At 33.8% G+C, this 22,323-nt stretch overlaps 1 protein-coding gene across 3 annotated transcripts in view; it reads left to right on the top strand.

The window, feature by feature from the left end:
* LOC135130324 (zinc finger protein ush) overlaps positions 1-22,323 on the top strand; it is a 249,252-nt gene that overhangs the window by 201,932 nt on the left and 24,997 nt on the right. The window contains exon 1 of one of the 3 annotated variants that reach the window (XM_064057687.1): positions 11,143-11,407. The exons of the other annotated variants lie outside the window; for them this stretch is intronic. Within the exon in view, the coding sequence (XP_063913757.1) occupies positions 11,290-11,407 (118 nt within the window). The 5' untranslated portion in view covers positions 11,143-11,289. Of the gene's footprint in view, positions 1-11,142; positions 11,408-22,323 lie in introns of those variants that run through there. 3 annotated transcript variants of the gene reach the window in all.

Genomic DNA, 22,323 nt, shown 5'->3' with positions numbered 1-22,323 from the left:
AGTTTTTGTTTCGAAAAGCTCGCCACTTAAATATCTGAAGAACTGCTACGAGATCTTTATCTTTACTCGACTAACGACGCTGCGGTGGGCTGTTTAAATTCCTGCTATCATCGTAACTTTCTCATATTCATGTGAGGCAGTAAAATTTTTAAATGTTGCAAGCTTAAGACAAATTTAAATGCGCTGAGTTATAGTGTTGGTGGTAACGTGGAGGTGGTCTACGGCCAACACCGTGCTTATTGATTACTTTATGGTTGTGCTGTCATGTGGAAAATGATATTTGTAATACTGATTCTTGTCGATTTTCTTTTAGTTCGACGCTTTTGGTACTGATAGTAAGTAATCAGTACAGGAAACAAATTTCGCAATAACTTCGTGTTAGAATAAAGAAGGTGTGCATTTCTTATGTCGATGTTTACTCAGATAGGTACGTTATCAAAAGTCTATGATATCAAAACTGTTATATGAAATGCTTCATTGTATATACGTCTTTTTTTATTTAAAATTTTACAAATATTTAGTCTTCACAAAGTTTCTTTTGAATATTTCCTATCTAAAGTAAATAATAAATAAATTATAGATTTGCAGTGTACACACTATTACCTATATCACAATATTTTTTTAGTGATAGCATTCTTATACTATGTTTTCTGTTCTCGTTACTTTTGTCAATAATTTTATTATATGGGTTGAAACGCATGATAAATATTATAGGTATTTTCACAACCAATTGTGTAAAGACAAATCATGGATAGGACACTAATTTTAGAGCAAATACAATTTCCGCATAACGAAAACAAAAATAAAACTAAACACCGATGGCCATTTTCGTTTTTTCCGCATAAGTATAATAACTAAATACGTATAAATTATAAATAGACTTAAATTTAGTGTAGTGTTACGCTGTAATTTGGTACTCTTATTGAGATTTTTAAAATAAATAATTCTACTATCGTACAACATAATACAACCAATTGTATTGTATTATATTGGGCCGTATTTTTAAGGTTTATTTACATACTGAAATGACGTCACAGAATTTTTGAGGGGAATATCTGTAGTAACTTTAATAAATGCGATAAAACACCAACTGAGGGCGTTTTTTGATATAGATGTATTTAATTAATTTTAATTTTTTGACATAACACAATTCTTAAATAATAAAGGAACAAACCACTCTGCTTATTTTGTTTGCGAAATGTTGAGGTGACGATAATCTTTACACACACTCAAACAAATCTAACTTCTTAAATAAATTATATAACTTCATTTTGCAAATTTAATTTTTTTTCATAATACGTAACACCTTTAAGTTAAAATAAAAAAATCATAAAATTTGATTCTTCGAATTTTATTTTTTTATTATAGCTATGTATAGGTCATCCCCGAAAATAGTAGCTTTACGACTTTGACTCCTTCACCACCCTTGCAACGAATAATACAGCTTAGATGGAAATTTATGACACCACCTCAGACTTGGGTTTGACCTCTTTGTTGTGTTTAACAGGCACGCTTCTCCTAAGCAGGACCGGCTTATCTGTTTAGAGGTATTTTCAGTTATGATCTTTAAATAGGGCTAGGATTATAAAACTGCAGGTAAAAAAGCATACTATGCGTATGTTTCAAGTGAGTTTTTAAATAACATCTTTTGATTTTGTACAGATAATACTGTGAAAATGGGACTCCAACATTATACAAACCCTAAAACGTGGAAAAGATTTCCAATTTAGGTAGATGTATCCTTGCGTATAGCTGCTTTCAAAATAAGAGAGTAAAACTACGTGGAAAACTGACTTGACTTTTAGGATATTATAATAGGGCCATAAGCTTAATCCATTATACCTGGTACAAGCTGTCAATCATTCCTATTGGCCCATCTACCGCTTAGGGTTGGAAAACCCTAAAAGTCAATCAGTTTTCCAGGTAGTTTTACTCTCTTATTTTGAAAGCAGCTATACCAGGTATCGACCGTTTGCGATTTGCTCATAAAGTCACAAAGGAACAGAATAGCGTATAACAAAAATGTCTTTAATATCTATTTTCTTTAGCTCCAATCACAGTTTTCGCCAAGTATTTTGGAATATTTCGTCATAAATCAAAAAAATTACAGCATTCCCCCCAAATGGCGAGGTCATCTTACAAGTTCTTCAAAGTTATGAGCGTTTACATATCCAGTTTTTTGGGAAAAAAAACCAAGCGTGCTTGATTAATTATTCCCCTTCTCTGTGTTTATGGACAAAATCAATCAAATTTCATTTTCCTTAAACATAAATGTTGCCGCTGATGTTTGCTGTCTGAAAGTGCTTAGAGTCAAATTCTTTCCAAGTATAAACATAAACAGTTGAAGTTAAGCATGTATGGAGAAATTGGGAATACATTTTTTCCCGTTGGTTATCTTATCTGTCTTAAATACATTTAATATTATCCGCACTTGAATTTTGCACCCCCTTGCGCAGAAACTGCGAGGGTGTTATTTACGCTAGTGATTTCAAGAAACAAAAAACGCAAAATCAAATTTTGTAATTTTTTAAAAAACGGGATTTGTTGGGAGTGTATTTCAAGGGCAAGGGAAGTTCTGTGGAATTAACCTTCGACCAATTTTTCTATTATTAGATGTTTATGGTAGGTCTTCTCATAGTTATAGTATGGCGTCATCAGCATTTTTTTCCTACCAGAAAATTATGTTATTATAGGCGAAAAAAAAAACGCTGGTAACGTAGGTAAGTAGGTGGGAACTGAAAATCTCACTTTAATTTAGCAATAAAGATCGTCAAGGTTGATTTCCTCTTTACAACTAGAATAATAAATAACCAATAATCTGGATCAAGTTAAAATAAAATTTAATTACTACAATTTTTGCAGGTTTGAATCAATATGACATTTTGTTATCATTTTAAGTGCTAAATGAGGCATCCTTTTATGACTAGTGCTAAATTAAACTCTCATATGCAACTGGTGTCCATATTAAAAATTAATATTTATGATGTCTGAGAAAATTTTATTTAGAATTAAAATAAAAACTGCAGTTCCATAAATTAGAAAAACAAACACCATTTCCAGAAGATGCACGCACTTCATCTGATATGGGAACATTTCACTGAATTCCTGAAGATGAAGTAATAACAATTTAATAAGTTTACCTTTTTCGCAACCTGAAAGTTTTTTTGTCTTCTCCACCCACAATCAACTTGCATCATATCTTCTTTTTGTTCTCAAAGAAGCATTCATGTATCCTTCAATTATATTTAACAATTTGCAAGTACCATGTCTCTTTATAACCCACGTATCCACTCCAGCGTCGCCCAACGAAGAGGCTGAAATCCTTCGGAAACAATAGCCGGTATATTGTTCCATTTGCGATTTTACTTGGAAGGCCACCGAAGGTATTGATATTCACTGGTTGCAAGATACATCTTCCCTCTTTGTAATTTACAAAAAATCTCTGATGAGAAATATGAGGTGAGCGCTATTTGCCAAGGATGTTCACCACGTTTAAGCCTCTGAAATTTTCTTCTCTTACTGTGAACTCACGAGGCACTTTTGTTTTGGTGATCGGCAACCTAATTTTCAAAAAGTGGTTTAAATCTACTTAAACTTAAACTACATTTAGCACAGTTGCAAAATTAAGTTCAAGTACTTACATTTCAGTTTTTATATTATTCCAGCTCCAGCTAAAAAAGACAACTTTGTAAAAAAGCGTTCAACTTTTAAAAAAGATAAAATTTTCATAATTGTGCAAAATTCAAAAGGGGCAGAAAAATAATTCTTGTAAAAACGTATACCTACGATTCACATAACATATACATTTCTCACTATAGCAAATTTTACGTATGTAAGTAGTACTTATAGTGTCCCACGGCCGATATGCTTTTAATTTGACAATCACCTAAATCACACAGCATATCATAGAACAAAAATGAAAATACTTACATGAGGAACACATCTCCGAACTAATCAGAAAAAGTTATTTTTTTAAGTTTTATACGAATATAGGACCACATTACAAGGTACCGTGAAAAACGGCTGCGTCACAGTGCTAATATTCAACATCTAACCATAAGTCTCCAGATTTACAGGTAGGTCCTATAAACGAAGCAATAAAGATTAGTCTTGCTCTTTTTAATATAGACCGTTGGTGGTAAATACTGCCTACAAAACGTTCTCCACCTCATTTCGGCGGTGGTCAGACCTTACTTATAAATCTGTTCCTAACAGAGCCATTTTCAATTTGTTGGGACATTAAGGCAATAATATTTAAGCCAAGAACGGTCTTCGAGGTACAAGCCACCTACATGGCGAGATAACATCAATGGAACTGGTTCGACCAAATTATGAACCCGTAAACATTAAAATAAACAAGGCCGGCCGAAACCCGGACTGATGACGGTGATTTAGGCCGATAGATACCGTCGTTTTCCCAAAACGTGATATTAAAAAGGTATAAGGAGGCAGCGTGAAGCCCTGTTAATTTGACCATGATGGACGAGCCAGTGAGTGTGAGAATTCAACCAGTGTTTTTGTTTGCTGCGCCCTCCACGCACGATAAAGAAATATGCGATCTTTATCGAACAGTCTGGCCTTCCATTAACACTCTGGGGACTTCATTCCAACCACTGGAGATCCGTACACGATTTTTACGAGGGGTATCCCGGAAAGCGAAGTCATGCCCTGTATAATATGCTGCGAAAATTTTGATGTCTGTTTTCCTAACTAGACAAGTTTTGAAGAAGTATACAACGCGGCTATCTCAATCCACGCAAGTGTTTCATACAATATAGTAGCAGTTAGTCATAAATTTATTACTGCTATTGTTTTTCTAAATTCTCATTAACTATGCTTTAAAAACGTTTGACGTATAAGTTTATGTCTGAAAATGAGTCAGTCACAAAATATATCTCCAACCAAAACTTGAACTAAATTTCTGTTTCTGTCTTGTTCTTTTTCACCTCCTCCCTACTTCCGCTTGTCCCTCTAATTCCCCCATTTTAATACACCTAACCTTTCTGCATTTTTGAATATTCAGACCACCGCACTAAAAATATCGCTGAACTCGTTTTTTATTATTATTTGCCTTGGTCGAAACGATGCCATTGTTCTTTGCTTATCACAAATTGGCAAATCTTTGATTGTTATCGGTCAATTTTATGAGTAGGATGGGAATATTGTATGACGCTATCTCGCAACTGATGAATTTTCCTAAAACCCCGATTTTAACTTCCGTTGCATGACACCGATACTTTTCGCGATAGACTCGATGACGCTACTTTACGAAGAAAAACACTTCGCTAGGTTGAGGCAACTTCTTTAAATGGTTGTCCTACTGAGCCAATTACATACATGTGTTGAAGGTTTTGGAGAGGTTGGTGAACAAAAAGTGTTCATTTGCTGCGATGATTGGCAAAATTGATATATTAATATAAATTAATTGAAGATTGGTCTAAATAGACTGTGAAATAAGATGAGAGGCGATAAAAGAAGAGTGCATATTGTATGCACCATCTGTTGTTGTGATTATTCATTCAGATTGCAAAAAAAACGATGTTCACTTAACTGTTCATTTTACAACAATTGTAATAATCAGCAAATAATAGATGTTTGATAGATAAAAATAAGTGGCAAACGAGAACCTAGTAGATAATAATAATATTGATAATACGAACGTCTATTGTATAAAATTAACTAACGAAGTTAATTTGTTATTTATAATAATTAATATCTAGGTACTACTTGTATGTGATATTTTTATGGAAGATGCACTAATGTAGAGTCAGTAGAATATGTGATCATGAATTACATCAAGTAGTAGATGTGTAATTTTATATGGTAATTGCAGTTACAAAAAAATTATATATTAAACCTTGGAAAACCACTACTATAATCTGTTTCAAAGATGATGATGATTATTATTATTATTGTAAGCACGTACATTTCGTTTTTGGAGATAACTCGATAAGTGTACCTGTTTTTGTTATTTTATTAATCCTGATATTACAATTGTCATGTATTTTCTAGTGTTTAATCAAGTTTAACTTTGTATTTTGTTGTTACAGGTAAGGATTGCACACAATTCATATCACCTTACGTAAGTAAAAACCCCAATACAATATCCAGCATCCCATGCTTTCTAAGTATGTCCAACTTTTTAAAAGGCACTCCTCTTAAAATCAAAATTGTTGACAGTTGGACGCAAAAGAATTTTTATTTCATTTGTCTTGTTGTAGAGATAATTTTAATTTACTTTTTCACCTCCTAGAAATAGGAAAATAATGTCAATTTTCAATCATAACAAGCCAAAAACTTTCACTTCATATAACAATTTTAATTATCCTTGGATTCAATTGCTTAGTGCAATGAGGGATATTTCTCATTTCAATTTCACTATTCAAATTTAAAAATTTGGCAGTGTAAAGGTCAAATTTTAGAAATATTTTAACTTACTGAATTTTTATGAATTTTATGTCAGAATACTTATTATACCCGTTATGTTCTTCTCTTTTTGACCAAACTAAACAAATAAATAAAAAAAGAGGTCTACAATGTATGAGGTACGGTTTCTAGAGTTTTGTAACATGAAAACAGTGATGGAAACTGCGTTCCAAAATTTCCATAAATAACTGAAATATTGATTTTTAAAAATACGTAATCCAAAATTTCAATCAAATGAAAAAAAAATGATCATACACTGTTTAAAAAAAACTGACCCAGCATTGTATAGTGAAAGTTGTGGACATGTTATATGTATTTAAAATTTCATAACAAAAATTTGTTAACAATAGAAATATTACGTCCTGAAAATGTATTTATAATGACATAGGAGCCAAAGGTGGGCACTTCTCTTAAATGGATTACGACTCTGGTAAATTTATGGTTAAAGAAAAAAAATCGATTCAAAAAATGGTGCAGAACTAGGTATTAGTAGTACCATGTGTAAATTTTTTCGAAAGATAACCAAAGTTCGACTATCAGTACAAACAGATGATAAAATTTGTGAAAACCAAAGTGATTTCATTCTTTCAACTGATCAAGAAAAAACCCTTGGGAGGAAATTCATAGCCTGTTTGTAAACCTAGAAAAGGCATACAGTTCTATAGCGAGAATAAAGTGACTAGTGCGTACTATCTGACTGCAAAATTAAACTAAAAGAACTAAAGAACTTTGTGAAGTTTGGAGGTTAAATACTGAAATAAAAAAGAAACTACACGAAACTTAATTGTAATGGACTGCCTAAGATGTTTTACCATATTAGGAAATGACAACAAATAGATCCACCACTTCTTATTTAGAATGTAAATAGATATCCCACAAAAATGGCCGTTTAAACCATCTGACAAAAGAAAAATAGGACATCTAAGAAAATCGCGAAATGTGACATAAATGAAAAATGGAGAGAATAATAAGAATTTTTCACACTTGATATTTTTGTCTTTCTGATCTTAGTGAATTCTCCAACCTTCTAAAACCAATACTTTTCAATATACGGTTGGTTTTAAACTAGTTATATTTTCGATACCTACATGTTCAAGTAGTTCAGGTAGATGTTGTTTTATTAATAAGTAGGTAATTATGTTAATGAATATGACTACTGGTAAAGGAAATAATTATTATGTCAAAATGCTTGAATTATAATTATTTATAGAAAATAGCGGTACTAAAATTAATAAATAATTTTTCTAATCATATCAATCAATCCGGTTCGACGGACCAAAATGTTAATTCGGCTCGAAGGATAAAAAATGTTAATAAATTACGATGGCGAATTTTATGATGTTATATGAAAACAACAAACTTGAATAATAATTTGTTTACACTTATATACACAACATTAACTGATTTATTCACACGTGATAAAAAATGAATACTGCCCGGTACCACTGATCGTGAAGTACCTTGCAACGGCTGGAAATTCCTCTTTGGAATCTATAGGTTATAGGGATATACAACATGTCGATGGCGGTTTATAAATAAAAACACGAGAAATTAAAAAAAGAAGAATTTGCCTCATTGGATTTAAAAATCACTTGAAAAGTGAAATCAAATTATACTGAGTTCTGTTAATTCAGCCTATCCTGAATATATTTGAAAGCAGAATAAGGCAGTTAAAAAAATAGGCACATTATTAAACTTTTAGGTAATCTATATATAATACTCCTAATAGTTTTCTTAGCTACATAAGAACAAACATTTCGAAATCATGACGAATCACAAAACTCTCTTTATCAAGGTAATTTCATAGAATTGTCAGATTTGTTATCAAAATTTGATTATAAATTTTTTAAATTTCTGGATGACTTTTCACTATTTAGTGTTCTTTCAAAAAACATTTCGAGCGATCTAGTTGACAGTATCAATACAGTCTGTAAGGTTGCTTTCTTCAAATATACTTCTTTTCCCAAGATTTGAGCGCAGTAGCATTGTCTCAACTGCATACATACTAAAAATCATTTTTCTTGTTTTCATGTCTAGAATAATTTGTTTTAAAAGAAAATTTTCCACTTACCTTGTCATTCTAGTACCATTTATAATGCTACAGTAAAATTTGTTAGATCAAAATGAAGCTTATGTCTTATCTCAAGTAGCAATCCAAAGTGTTGTTTCATAACGTCTCTGAATTTAAGAAAAATACTTTTTTTGTAAATTTGGAAAGCGCTGAAATTTTAACGCACTAGTAATGCCCGGACTTAATTCTACATTAATAACTAGTGATTCGCCACTTAATATTAATTAAAATTAAACCGATATTTTCTAAGAGGTTGTAACCAGTACTTTTATTAAGTATCTCTTTTATTTACAGAAAAGTCTCGTTGTAAATATCTGGTACATCATTTTTTCGTAGCAAAATTTCGTCAGGTATAACACTCAACAATATTTTCATTAAAAGGATTTGAAACAAGGGTCTTGCAACTTTTTAAGGGGAATATTGCCATTAAGCATCACTTTTTATACATCTGAATTAAATACTTACTACTCATTTTTCTTTGAAGTTCCGGCACGAGATTGCTTCAAGGAAATTTGCTACAGTTTTGATTCGTGGAGATTTTGACACTTTCTGTACTGAAACATTGTGATATTTGGAACTTGTGCTCACATGTTATCTAATTTTTTTCTATTTCAAGACAAAAACAAATTAAAACAGTCATATTAAAAAATATGCATTATGTATATTTCAGAAAAGAGGTAGTTTGAATTTTTTTTTCAAATGACAAAGTAAAACACATAAAAATATGCATACATATTCTCAAACCGACAAAATATGCAATGGTTCGTCAAAATATGCAATAATTAATCTACATCAATCAATTTAAACATTGATAATTCAGATACGTACTAAAGCATTTATTTGTCAAATCAAAAATACGGGATATACAAGCTGCATATATTATTAGTAATACGTTCTCTGTTGGTAATGGCATTATGTGACAATCGCCGCTATTTTGACAAGAATTTACTGTTGATTTTTAAAGATCTTAAATGAAAAATGCTGTCAACTAATATGTGCCAAGCACTTTGGCATTTTAAACTAAATTTCTAACAATTATATTCAATATTTTATTTTATTAACGTTGCAAAAATTGCATACACAGTTAACCAAAAAAGTGCCTTGTACAAAGTGAATTTAAACGTGCCTTATTTTTCATACATAACAGAAAAATTACGTGACAGATAGTTATTTATTGCTCAATAATAGTTTTTTTTTTAATTGAACTCGTATGTTTAGATATTCAAATCACGAAGATAACACACCAGATAAATATCAAACGTTGATTTTTAAACACATCTGGTAACATTCTATTATATTTTAATAAAGTATTTTTTTGTTTCAAAAGTGCTTGAACGTCGATAGCATGGTTGTTATTCTGTTATAGTTGTTATTTTCATTAAATTTTGAACCGTTGATCAAGATTCATGATATTATCAGGGGACATACTCCAAGTAGCTATTAGATCGATCTGGTTTCAGTTGGATTACTATATCTCGCACTTAATTTAGATGTCCCGATAGGAAATAGTTCAATTATCTTTTTAGATGATTCCGCAAGGTTAACCGTGAGAAACGACAAAAACAGCTTACGTTCAGTTCTCTAAAAAGACCATTAGACCTCTATTTATTTCAACTTGTCACTATAAGAAAACTTGCTCAAGATTACCAAAAAAGCAAATTCACTTTTATTATTTATTTACTTCACACATACATGTTACGATGTACTCACGTTTATCTTATCTGATGGAATTTTTTATAATCTTAAACATCAAAAAAGACAAACGACTCGATTAGCACACATTGGTTTCACAATTTAATCTAACTAACAATCGTGATTGTTATCGCTTTATTTTCTTCTCGTGGCGCTCGTTTGTCACAAAATTAATTATTATAAAAGCTTGTATTTTTTTAATCGTCGGTTTCATACGTAATATCAGGACGATGTTTGCTTTTATGGGACAGTTGTCGGTCGTTCCCAAGGTTGTTGTTATCAAAGGGAATAACATTCCTATCAGCTTATCAGCGGCCAACCCTATTTACACCCCTGCTTCATATGAGACCGCATTCACGGAACGGAGAGATTAAAAACTCGATAATGTAAAAATATACGCCACTGTTACGGGGAAATTCAAAATAAAACGCCTAATTATTCTAATACGCGGGAAATTTACTGCGGCAAAGGCAACTACCAAAGTTTGTTAGAGGCTTTGAAGGCTTAAGAAATGTGTTATCTGCAAGGTTTAGAAAAACATGTATGTGATAATTTGGTAATAATTATAATTTCCTGAGAACAGTGTGTGTTACCTACGTTGTGTGACGGGTGATCCGGCTCTAGGGATCAAATGCTGATTTATTTGGACAAAAAATTCTGTTCTTTCAAGATTATTGTACTTTTTACTTATATCGTTTGTGTGTATTTTTTGATTTTGCAGTGTTTACAAAAATTAATATGTTTTTATTATAACAAACGTCAAAGTATTGTAAATTGTAGTATTGGCTATAGTTTTTTGGAAATGTGGGTTGTGTTATATCAGCAGCTTTCAAATAAGGTTTTTTTTTGGAGAAAAGTGGTCGCTTGAGAGTTGTTTGTGAAGACGCATCTTAAAACTAATATCCCTTATCGCTTTATCACTCGATAAGAAACTTATATAAAGGTGAGGTATCGGTTACAACGGTTTAGTAGTAGAGTTGATATTTGCCAACTAGTTTCGGCTATGAGTATACTCTGCATCAGACTGTTCTTGGATGTGTCGTACGGACTTGACCGCCCTGAAACATTAGTTCGGAAGTGGATAACTTGAAAAGTGAACAATGTTAGACACGTGCAGTACTTGGCAGACCGGACATGGTCCTACCAAACTTCTGATGAACCGGTATCTGCGATCCGGTTCGCACAAGTTTGCTAGGATCAAGAAGAGTGGTTTCTATGGTAAGTCCACAACAGCTACGTATTACCATTGTAAAAAGCGACATATGTGCTGCTCTATGCAAACATTTTAATCTTCCCTCATTATTTGTATATTGACTTTATAAATTGCGTTTCTGTTTCCTCGCGGCTTTATCGGATTTATCTGTTTGTTTTGGTGGTGGATCTGAAGTCTGCGTCCACGTGATCGTCGTTACGGCTTTTTCAGCTCCTGAAGTACAAATGAAGTCCTTTTTACCGCCGACTCGACAAGGATAAATTGCAGTTAACAAATTTATATCCAACGAAAGGAGCGCGCGACAAAAAAGCCCGCTTATATGAGTACGTAATAATCGTCGCGACGGAGCGTCTCTGTCTTTTTCTACAGCACGCCGGGATCCCGGCTTTCGGCGTCGCGGCGTGTGAGGTGCGGTAATAACACCCTGCAGACAATGATAAGCACAATCAGATAGACCGGGGTATATATATCATATCACAATGGCATAGCAAAAATGATTACGAGAGACGTTCCTTCCTATATCACGCCAACTCGGTCGGTAATGTGAATCACGCTCTGCCGGTTCTTACACTCGCTTCTTTACCGACTGATTTATACATTCTGCCGCAAATACCTCACAACTCTATAAATCTTGACGTTCGTGTTTCGTATCTGCGGCAATTTATCGACATTAGTGCATTTGTCATTACCGGAGTGATATTTTCGGGAAAATTTTTCGAAAACCAGATAAATAACACCACAGGAAATATTCTTCAAATGGATTATCGGCGCGTCAGGGAATATTGTTTTCATGATGATTATCATAAAGATATAGCCAGAAATCAATAAAATAATCCACTTTAATCTCCGATATTATCCATTTTTTTTAATTATCTATCTCTGATTGTTTTCAAGATTAATATTATTCGCGTTAATCAGAAATGTTCGGTGCTAGTGTACCCTGATTGATATATACATAAACAAGTTTTTATCTATTGGTGGTCATGTATTATCAAGATCATAATCATGATATTAAAGAATAAAACCTTGCCAAAAATTTTCGCTGTCACCTCTTAATTAATAACCAATAACTTTAATTAGCTACATATTAGCATTGTGCACCAGTTATTTCCCTAAACTAGATTTTCTCAATCGTTATCTTATCGCAATTTTAATTTGCAAATATTTTTTTGTTTACTCTTGAACTACACGTGTCAGAATTTAAAAGTATATGCTTATTTTACAACACTTATCATTTACGATAGGCATTTTTGTTTCTTTTATCACTCCATGGGAAAATGCTCTACTAAGAAATATACGCATTGTATGAATATTCATACTTTCCACGACTCCATCGAGTGCATTCAGCGTGTACACGAAATTCTACTTGTTCATGCTCGTGCTCCTTCGAGCCGGATCAACAACCATCCCTTTGCGAAGGCAGTGAATATAATTGCCGCGTCTCAAATAGGCACAAATAAATTCAGGTTGTTTGGAGTAGGAAATATGATTGAACGCGCTTCACAATTCAGCGATCAGTTGGAAATTCAGGGGAAGCAAAGTAATCGATGTTTATACACATTCGGATGTGTGAATCGGAAGAGTATATCTGGAGTTTTTGAACGTTCGACCGGAGCCGAGTCTGGAAGCCACTAATGGCAGATCATTAGGGGCCCAGGTAATCTGCAGCACTTTTTTCTAAACGCCAGATAAAAATAATAAATCATTGTGGTCTCCATGCGCGGTCTCTTCATGTAATTCTGATTACGGTGCTGCCGATAGATAACGTAACGCTTTAACTCTGCAACCTGCCCAACGTGTGTTCCCGACGTAATATACGGCGTGTTCCCGTACATACCAAATTACCGCCGTTGCTATATTTATTTTCGCTTTATCTGATTGGGAGGGATTTATCATTATGGACCAGACGTTAAGAATTCTTTTTTTAGGTGCTTAAGTAATTACAGCGCATTTTTAAAATGCACGGATAAGAGGAGATTTTTTGTTATTTTTTGAAGGTTTGTCTTTGATAGAATAGTTGTTTTGTCAGATTACCATCACTTAAAGTTTGAATTGAAAATGCAACGTTTAAAGACAAACTTTCAGAAATCCAGGGCTCTCTTCGATCGTGTTTTTTGTTACTCTCTGGGTATAATATGATTAGATAAAAAGCAGTTTAAATACATTTGAGACGTTGTTGAAGAACATAACATATTACAATCGAACTTCCATTAGTCGAATTTCTCTATAACTCGTACGTGACTATGTTCCCTATGGATTTCAATCAAATTGACATGAAAATTTATTTAAATTGAAAAAATTTTCCCAGTAAATTTTCAGGAACTTCCAACTCGACCATTTTACTCGATTACTCAGCAATGGCAATTATGATAGGAGTTTTCCTGGAAATTCCGTTGCTAGTCTAAATATGCACAATTTCATTTAGTCATATAGTAACACTAAGGATTTTTCATTCATTGTGTATATACAGACATATTTTTTACTGAATAAGAATAATGCCTTAAACAAATTATATATGTATAACAAATAGCAAAAAAATTAAATTGACATACATTAGTTTGGGAGCATCCCTCATAACAAAACTCAGTTTCTAATAAAGTTGTTTTTTCTTTACTTCGAAGTTTCTTTAATTCGAAATAACTCTACGCTCCTTTCCAGATTCTACTTGTTGAAGTTCGACTGTAGTTCTATTAAAATCAGTAATATATAATCTAGTGAATGATGAATGCACTGAACATTAACAAAAAAAGTTTTATGATTGAATTGCACACATGACACAATAGAAAAAGTCACATTATCGCGCACAAAACAAGCACCTAATGATTTACAGGTGTTATTTTATTAACGAAATCACCCGATAAGTAAAGTTATTGTGGTTTAGAAACCTATTATAGTGTGCAGCGGAGTCATACAATTCAATGGAAACGTGTTGGTTTTCTTCGGTGGTGCTGAAAACTTTTAATAAATGTCGACTATAGTTCCCGTTTTGAAATAGTGAATACCACACACTAAGGACCGTACTATGCATGGGTAGGATCACAGAAAAAATACGTTGCTTATTTAAAAAATGAACTGCGTTGTACTTTTCGGAAAAAATGAGTGCGGTTGTCAGATTGAGGTGATTATCAGCAAAACAATAATTTAACTACTTACAAGTCAGCCACTTTATACTGAGTTAATTAATATCTTATAATGAAAAATAGGCACTCTTGGATTTTATTGTTTTGTGTCATAAGATTGTGCAGAGATCGTCGTTGTTGAAAGTGAGAACTAATTATATTGTACGTTCCATGGTTGGTCCTGAGAACGTATCAATACTTATTGATAATGACTGATAAACCATCGCTCTTGAACATAACATGTTTTTAATAGCTATCCATAGTAGCAGAGGAAATAAGAGTTGTTCATGTCATATTTAAGGCGAATCACTTATAAAAACTTAAGTATTTCTAGTATTTTTAAATTCACATCGTAATCGATGGTGATGATATTTATTATTTTTAAAAAATATTTTTTTCTTTGAAAGATTTACCTATATCTCAAACAAAATTTCATGTTTTATACATAAAAATGGTTTTTTAAAAACAGAAAATGTCTACTACATAATTTCATAATTAATTCGACGCTCAAAACGTTCGAACATGTAGATATCAACTATTAACTAAACAATAAAGAAATTAAAAGGCGAACGTTTTTATAATTGTTCTTAGTGTATAAAACACTGTGAACAATGTATGACGCAATAAAAAAAGGTATTTTGCAATATATGTATTTCTCAATACTTTATCATTAACATGCTTACACAGGCATTATAATGTACAACACCATTGTGCGTATAGACCGAAAAAGTAACCTTGGTCTCATATTTTCGGAAAATTAAATATTATATTAATGATATCACCAATCGGTGGATCGACACCTGGCATTATTGATACGCGTTTTCAACCGTTAAAATATTATTCTGTATGATGATTTAAATGCGTCGTCGTAAAGTTTTCTCATAAACAAGATACCCGGTGAGTCTTTTATCTTGTGTCAACGGTTTCGATGTATGTTTTGCCTATCAGCCTGCAATAAAGCGATGTTGGCCGCGATAAACCCATCAAATACCAATATTTAACGACACATCGTTGTGGTGAAGTCAAATAAATAATTGATACAAAAAAAAATCATAAATAATTTATCTGCAAGCAGGTTCGACGGTTTTGACTGTAAATTTCTCCTTGACATACAGTTTGTATGTTAAACTTGTAAAAAGATAAGTCGCCTGCTTGGGTGGTTTTCGTACTTGAACGATCCCGTGTCTGATAAGACATTGCGTATGTACCCACATACAATGTATTGTGGTTAAGTAAAGATGGAATGGGAAGCAACACCGGATCTCAACAACAATCGCAATATGCATATCTTAACGGCGCGGTTTATCTTCAGATCGGGGTTTCGGTGCAGAATTAACAGCATATGAGGAGTTCTTGACTTCGCGGTTACCTCTTTGTACCTCCATATGGCGTTAATAATCTCGGTCTCATCATCTCGGAAAAAAGACAAGATAATCCCCGAAAAGTTGAATCATAAATATTCAATACCGCTCATTTTTCCTTCGCCACAAAGGACGCCTGCCAAGTTGTCACTGTCTGGTGGGATCTCGTCGATCGCTCCCTTTCGTGACGGATAAGAAGACGCGGAGGCGGCGAAGGGGTGGCGTAACCGAGTGGCTCATGTAAATACATTGACTTATCGCCTGTCAGATTTATAAAAGTTCCACGAGTTGAGTACATTGTTATCTGTGGATCGCATTAGCGGAGCCTGGTGCTGGTGGTATCTCTTCTGGACGAAGAGGGAGATATAAAGCTCTGTCGCGGTCTGCTCCGACTCAAAGCGATATCGAGAGCTTTGATGGAACTCGCAGACTAATTATTGACCCATAATGAGAAGACTAACGGACAAAAATCATCTCAGATTGCTTTCGTCCGTATCGGTCGCTACGTTATGCGGGTTTCCGAGATATTGAGGAGTTTACAACAAAAGAAATGTTATCTCGGGCCGAATGAAAAATTCGAATCAAAACGAGATTTAGTGTGTGGAATATAAGTTGAAAAAAAGCGGCTTGATAAGAACTGCGCCTTAAAGCTTTAATGGGTTATTGATATCTACATAAATCAAGCTAATTGATTAATCTTTAGAAAGCATTTGATAATTATCATAGACACTGTCTTAATGACTATAATTACATTACGCTAGATTCTACTTAAGATTTTCATTTGAATATGAACTCGTTTTACAATTTAAACACGTGCAGACCACTCGTAAGAGAAGCCACGCAAGAAAGTGTAATTTCAACTTATAGAACTAGTAAAATTAGAACTTATTAGAACGTTGACTTTTCTTTGAGGATCGTGTAGTAGGTTCGATAATAGAAAACGCACGTGCTGCTTTTAGACAAGAAAAAATAATGTAAAATTTAACGCCAAATGAGGAAATATTTTTTTGTTTTATCATTCTAGCTTCATTAATTAATTAGTCCTCTCCTCTGTTTTGAAGAGACAAAATCAATCAAGTTTCTCTTAACACAAATGCATACTTAAATCTGCCGCTGCTAATGCTGGTTATCTGTACGTACTTAATAATCGAATTCTTTCGATAAACGAAGTCAAGTGTGAAGCATAAAATGAACATTGTTTATTTTTACAGTTTTTGTGGACAGTTCTTATTTTTACTTTTCAAATGTTTAGGAAACTGAGACGTAGTCGATATTCTACAAGCGAAAAAATAACTGCTCCATGATGTGTGATAAATTGCCAAAATCAATCCTCATAGTTTTTTCTAATAACTTGAACTCCTAGAGGCCTATTAAAAGCAAAACTGTATAAAAATTTGTTTATCTAGATATTTCAAACTAGTGTATTTATTACCAAACCATGATAATCTTGTAACATTATAGTGCTCAATTAGGAAAAATGTCGTTAGTAATTTTCTTAGACTTATCGCAAACACTCTAGAAAATGTCGAAAAAACAGTATAATAATAATAGGCACAACCTTGAACGCCCATTAATTTTGATTTTTTTCTAAATTATTCATGACAAAAAATTCCTTGAACGTACGCGTAGGAGACGCGTGATAATTATGTCAATTAGACGTCAGCAAAAAGGATTAAAATATAATTGGTGTGAACCAAGATAAAGATCTATTTTATCGTACAACGTTACTAATGACAAAACATGCTTTTAGTATTAACCTTGAACTAGCTGATTTTGCTCGCTAATATTTTTAATTGATGAAAATGATTGTGGTGAGAGTAAAAGGAATGCTGATTTCTTTAACATTTCGTAACTAATTTACATACTTATCGTACGCAGGTTTTTAAGTTTTTTTTTTGCATTAAGAAAACAATTTCGGTCAGATTAATGACTTTTTGTAGAGGAACTTGATCGCAGTGTAAATTGACCAGAAAGAACAGACGATTTAAATAAAGTGCGTCTAATACGACACGATTTTATTTGTTGTTAGTCTTAGTCGCATTTTTACAAAAAAGAGGGTAATATAATACCTCATTGATTCAGCTTTTTAAAATCATTCACCCATTCTTACACTGTCTCCACACGAGTAAGGTCAGTGCGCAACTTTCTCATGATTCAGCCCAAAAAAGAAAATATGAAAGAACGAGGACCACCTGTTGTCTGTGGTCCGTGATACATTTTAGGTCACACCCTTATTATCTGATATTCCACGAAATTCGGTGGAGTTGTGACGCTGAACACATGTTTCGGCCTACTTACGAAGAATTTTCAGTATCCCTTTTATCGATCTTTTTCAATTAAGATTCCTTTTTAGATACACCTTACCAGTGCAGTTCATCACTTGTCCATTTTTTCCGCAACTGATTCATTGCCTTTATGTGATTAAACCATCAAGTATTTTGGTTGCCGTTTAAATCAATCTCCCGTAATGGAAATGGCCAATGTACAATGCAAGAAACGGTAGTCGTCGCCCGGTCTGGGAAGGGAAGTGCATCGAGTTACGAGCATAGCGATCGCTTCGCTTTAGACACGACCCGAATCTCTAATGATGTATTCTGGGTATTGTTCTTTATGTGTCGGAACTAAGTGATTCCGAACACGTTTATACACACGGCCTGTGATAAGCCTCGTATCGGTTCTTATGTGTACTGGCTATATGTTTCTTCGGCGAATAAGTAGATGCCCTGAACATCCTCTCGATCCCTCTATCACATGTTATACTTTATGAATTATGAATACGGCGATTTTTCCACAGCCAGCGATAACACACCCAGGAAACTCTGGGTAATAAAGCATGCCTTTGTTTCTCTCTCCAACGGGAGCGGGTTTACGAAAACTTACATAGGATTACGTCAGTATTATTCTGCAGATCGTAGTGATAACCCTTGACTTGCCTCACTTATATCTGAGGATGATCTATCAAAATGCTGAGAAGGTGATTGCGGCGGTTTTATCATATCACTGGTATTGTGTTTGCCGAATAACTGTCACTATAAGACGACTTTCATCAGTAATCAATTTATCGTTAGATTTTTATCATCTTTATTGTTATGGAAATATATATCAGCAACATTCGGTGTGTACTATTATAGATGTATCTAGACTCTGAATTAGAGTTCTAAATCTAAAGATCGTCGATCATCGCGAACTTTAACAACATTAGAATACAAAGAAATGGAATCTGTGTCTCTAGTAGGAATTTTTTGTACTACTGGACTTAAAACTTAAGAGTTGTTGCAAATTAAAATCGAAGAAAGGGTAAAAAACATTAAATCTTTATGAGGACAAAATATTAACATCTGCACTCTGGATTATTTACGAAAGAACAAATGTATAAATGTTTTTTTAACAAGTACATTATATAAAATGTCAATATACTTACATGACAAAGCTGTTCAAAAATTTTTCCTTCGATCGATGTTTCTGTAACAAATTCAAAACTTTTTGTATGAAGCTGTTCAAGTTAAGACGCTATTTTTTCTTGTCTCAAGTTTGGAGTCATTAACTGAAAAAATCACAAATGAAGCTGTGAAACAAAGACATAGAAACATTTAGAAAGAAGATATGGCTAAACTACCAAAAGACCCCAATTTTTTCCACGAACTAATACTTTTTCCGAATTTTGGTTTCCAAGGTTGCAGGGGTTATAAAAAAGTGTCAAAAGTTCCACAAGTAACAACCTGTTCTATTTAAATAGCATTTATCCTGCAAAGTTTTGAGGCGACGTCATCAAATTGTTGGTGTAAATAGTCGGGCAAGTTTTCGTTGGCGTTTTACCATCTATACGGTATAAAATTTGACAACAACCCGTCCTGCAGTTTCGGAGATTACTTGTCTAATAGATATCGACACAGATGACAGACAGACGGACAGACAGACAAACGGAAACATGAGGCCTATTTCTTCATACTCTACGGCCACGTCGAGAAAATACGAAAGTAGCCGTTCGCCACCTGGACCCTATTGCAATTTTCCTTAAATTTTAATGTTCAAACCCGAAAAATGTCTTTATAACAATTGCCGTGAAAACCTCTGAATCCATTCAAAAATATACACTTAATATATGCTTAACTTCGAGTGTTTATGCTTATACTTCGAAGTAATTCGACACCAAGCATGTTCCCATTTTAAGCATCTTCAGCGGCCGCATGGAAGACAATGAAATTTGCTTGATTTTCTCTTCTTACGACAGAGGAGAGGACTGACTAATTAATTAAGCTGTAATGAAGCAAAATAGTCCGAATATTATTTTGAGTGTGAAGCTTTGTTGTAATATTAATAATTTTATTATTATTAAATATAAGCGGGCGCGAGCGACATGACTAATTTTCGAAAAAATGGGGTAAAGCGTTCTTGATTTGATTAAAAAAAAACGAGAATGATATTCGAACTCACTCGTGCAGACCTCATTCGAACGGTTATATACAACACGCAAAGAATATTTTAGGAACATTTTTGTAAAGTACTTGTGATTAAAATCTATGCGAATTCGTAAATTAGAAATGTAAAAGTATATTATTCTATAAAATTTAAAAAATGTTTATTTTTGAAAATTTTGAGGGGATGTTTTGGTTGATGTTCCTACTATATGTACATACAAAATTTGACAACAATCGGTTCAATATTTTCGGAGATTATATGCCTAATAAAAATCCACCCTGAAATCGAGAAACTGAAAATCTAGAAATTGAGAAATCAAACAATCGAAAAGCGAAAATAGAGAACTTGAAAAATCAAAAAATCAGAAGATGCAGAATCAAAAAATGGAGACATTGAGAAAAGAGAAATCGGCAAATTGAAAATCGAAAATTCGAAAAACCAAAAAAGGAAAATTTTGAAACACCTAAAAATCTCAAATCGAGAAATTGAGAACTTGGAAATTTGAAAAGTCAAAAATTTGAAAATTAAAAAAAATCGGGAATTCGGAAAATCGAGAATTGGGAACTCGAAATATCAAAAATCGAACAATAGAAGAAACAACGAATTGGGAATTAAAAAGATCAAAATGAAAATTACAACAGGCCGGAGGCCCAATTACAGGAAACATGACAGACCCAACACCCAGAGGCAAGGCGGGAATCGAACCCACGGCCCAAGGTGTATTGGGCTAACTAACCCACCCGGGTCCTCAAAAATTCTGAAAACAATGAGTTCATTGATATAATTATCCAGAGAGGATCAATTTTTTGAAAGGGATAATCGACTTTTTGTTTTCTAAAAATGTGGATGTCTAGGTGGAAAACTCAACACGGATTCATATTACATTGCTAGAAGAGATAATTAGCCAAATTTTGGTTAGCGTTTACCACTTCTAATATGCATCCAGACAAACGAACAAATAGCGCTCAGGAAGTAAAAACGAAAAATCAAAGGCTATTTGTCACATTGATCCGTAAAAATTTCTATCGTCATAGAAATGTCAATTAATTTTAACCTTCAAACCTGACCTGACCTTGATAGACCAAATTGCCAACTGCAGTCAAACGGAATATATCTTTTCATGCCAAAAATTAATTTCTCTTCGCCCAATTTAATCTGATACAGATTAAATCTAACGCAACCACTTTAAAACGGACTGGAATAAATGTCAAATAAGACATTGGATATTTACATATCAAACAAATGCATCATTTTTCCAAAAATCCGGCGCCGTCAAGTTTTTCGCCGAAAATAATACTATTTAAGATAAGCGACCGCAGCGAATCTAGATTATCAAACTTTTCCATTTTTTTATGATTCAGCTGATTCACCGTAAACTAGTTCATGCAGATAAAGACAATAAGTCTCGATACACAACGCAAGATGTGTGATATTTTTGCAAAGATAAACCCAGATGATGTATCTTATCACTTCCAGAATTTAATCTAGTTCACCTAGTTCCCACCCGGTTGTCAATAGACGCCAGTTCTCAGAAGGAACAACCATAAGGGGCATATTACAGATTTTGTCAGGTGGCGTATCTTATCCGGTCAGATACAGACTCACTTTTTCCGGTTTTCGTCAAACTGGAAAGAATCGTCAAGAGATCCGTATTCCGGAATTTTGCATGACAATCGTCCGCACGGACCCAGGTCGGCCGGTGTTATTCCAATCCGCCAGTGGCGTATCTGCTAATTCAATTATTATGGTTTCGGATTAGTGGGTGTTGGTAGACGTCGAGAGAGTGCACGGAAGGCCGCATTTATTCCGGCTGCCTTATTATTTCTGCGGCGCGGCCGATATCTGCCGTTATCGCGTCGGAGAAACAGAACAGCGACGCAGAGCGTCTTTATCAGCAGCAGACCTCTCCGTCGCGGCGCTTATCGCGCCAGGCCAGCACTACCATACATGTTATCAGCGAGCGCCGCCACTATTAGAATATCTAAATATCCTTAGCTCGAGTCCGCTCGGGGACGCCGCCTC

This window comes from Zophobas morio, unplaced genomic scaffold (genome assembly GCF_036711695.1).
Source record: "Zophobas morio isolate AGI-343-1 ecotype UQ-CSIRO unplaced genomic scaffold, CSIRO_AGI_Zmor_V1 ptg000017l, whole genome shotgun sequence".
NCBI classification, from domain to species: domain Eukaryota; kingdom Metazoa; phylum Arthropoda; class Insecta; order Coleoptera; family Tenebrionidae; genus Zophobas; species Zophobas morio.
This window is presented reverse-complemented; position numbering and strand designations above follow the sequence as displayed.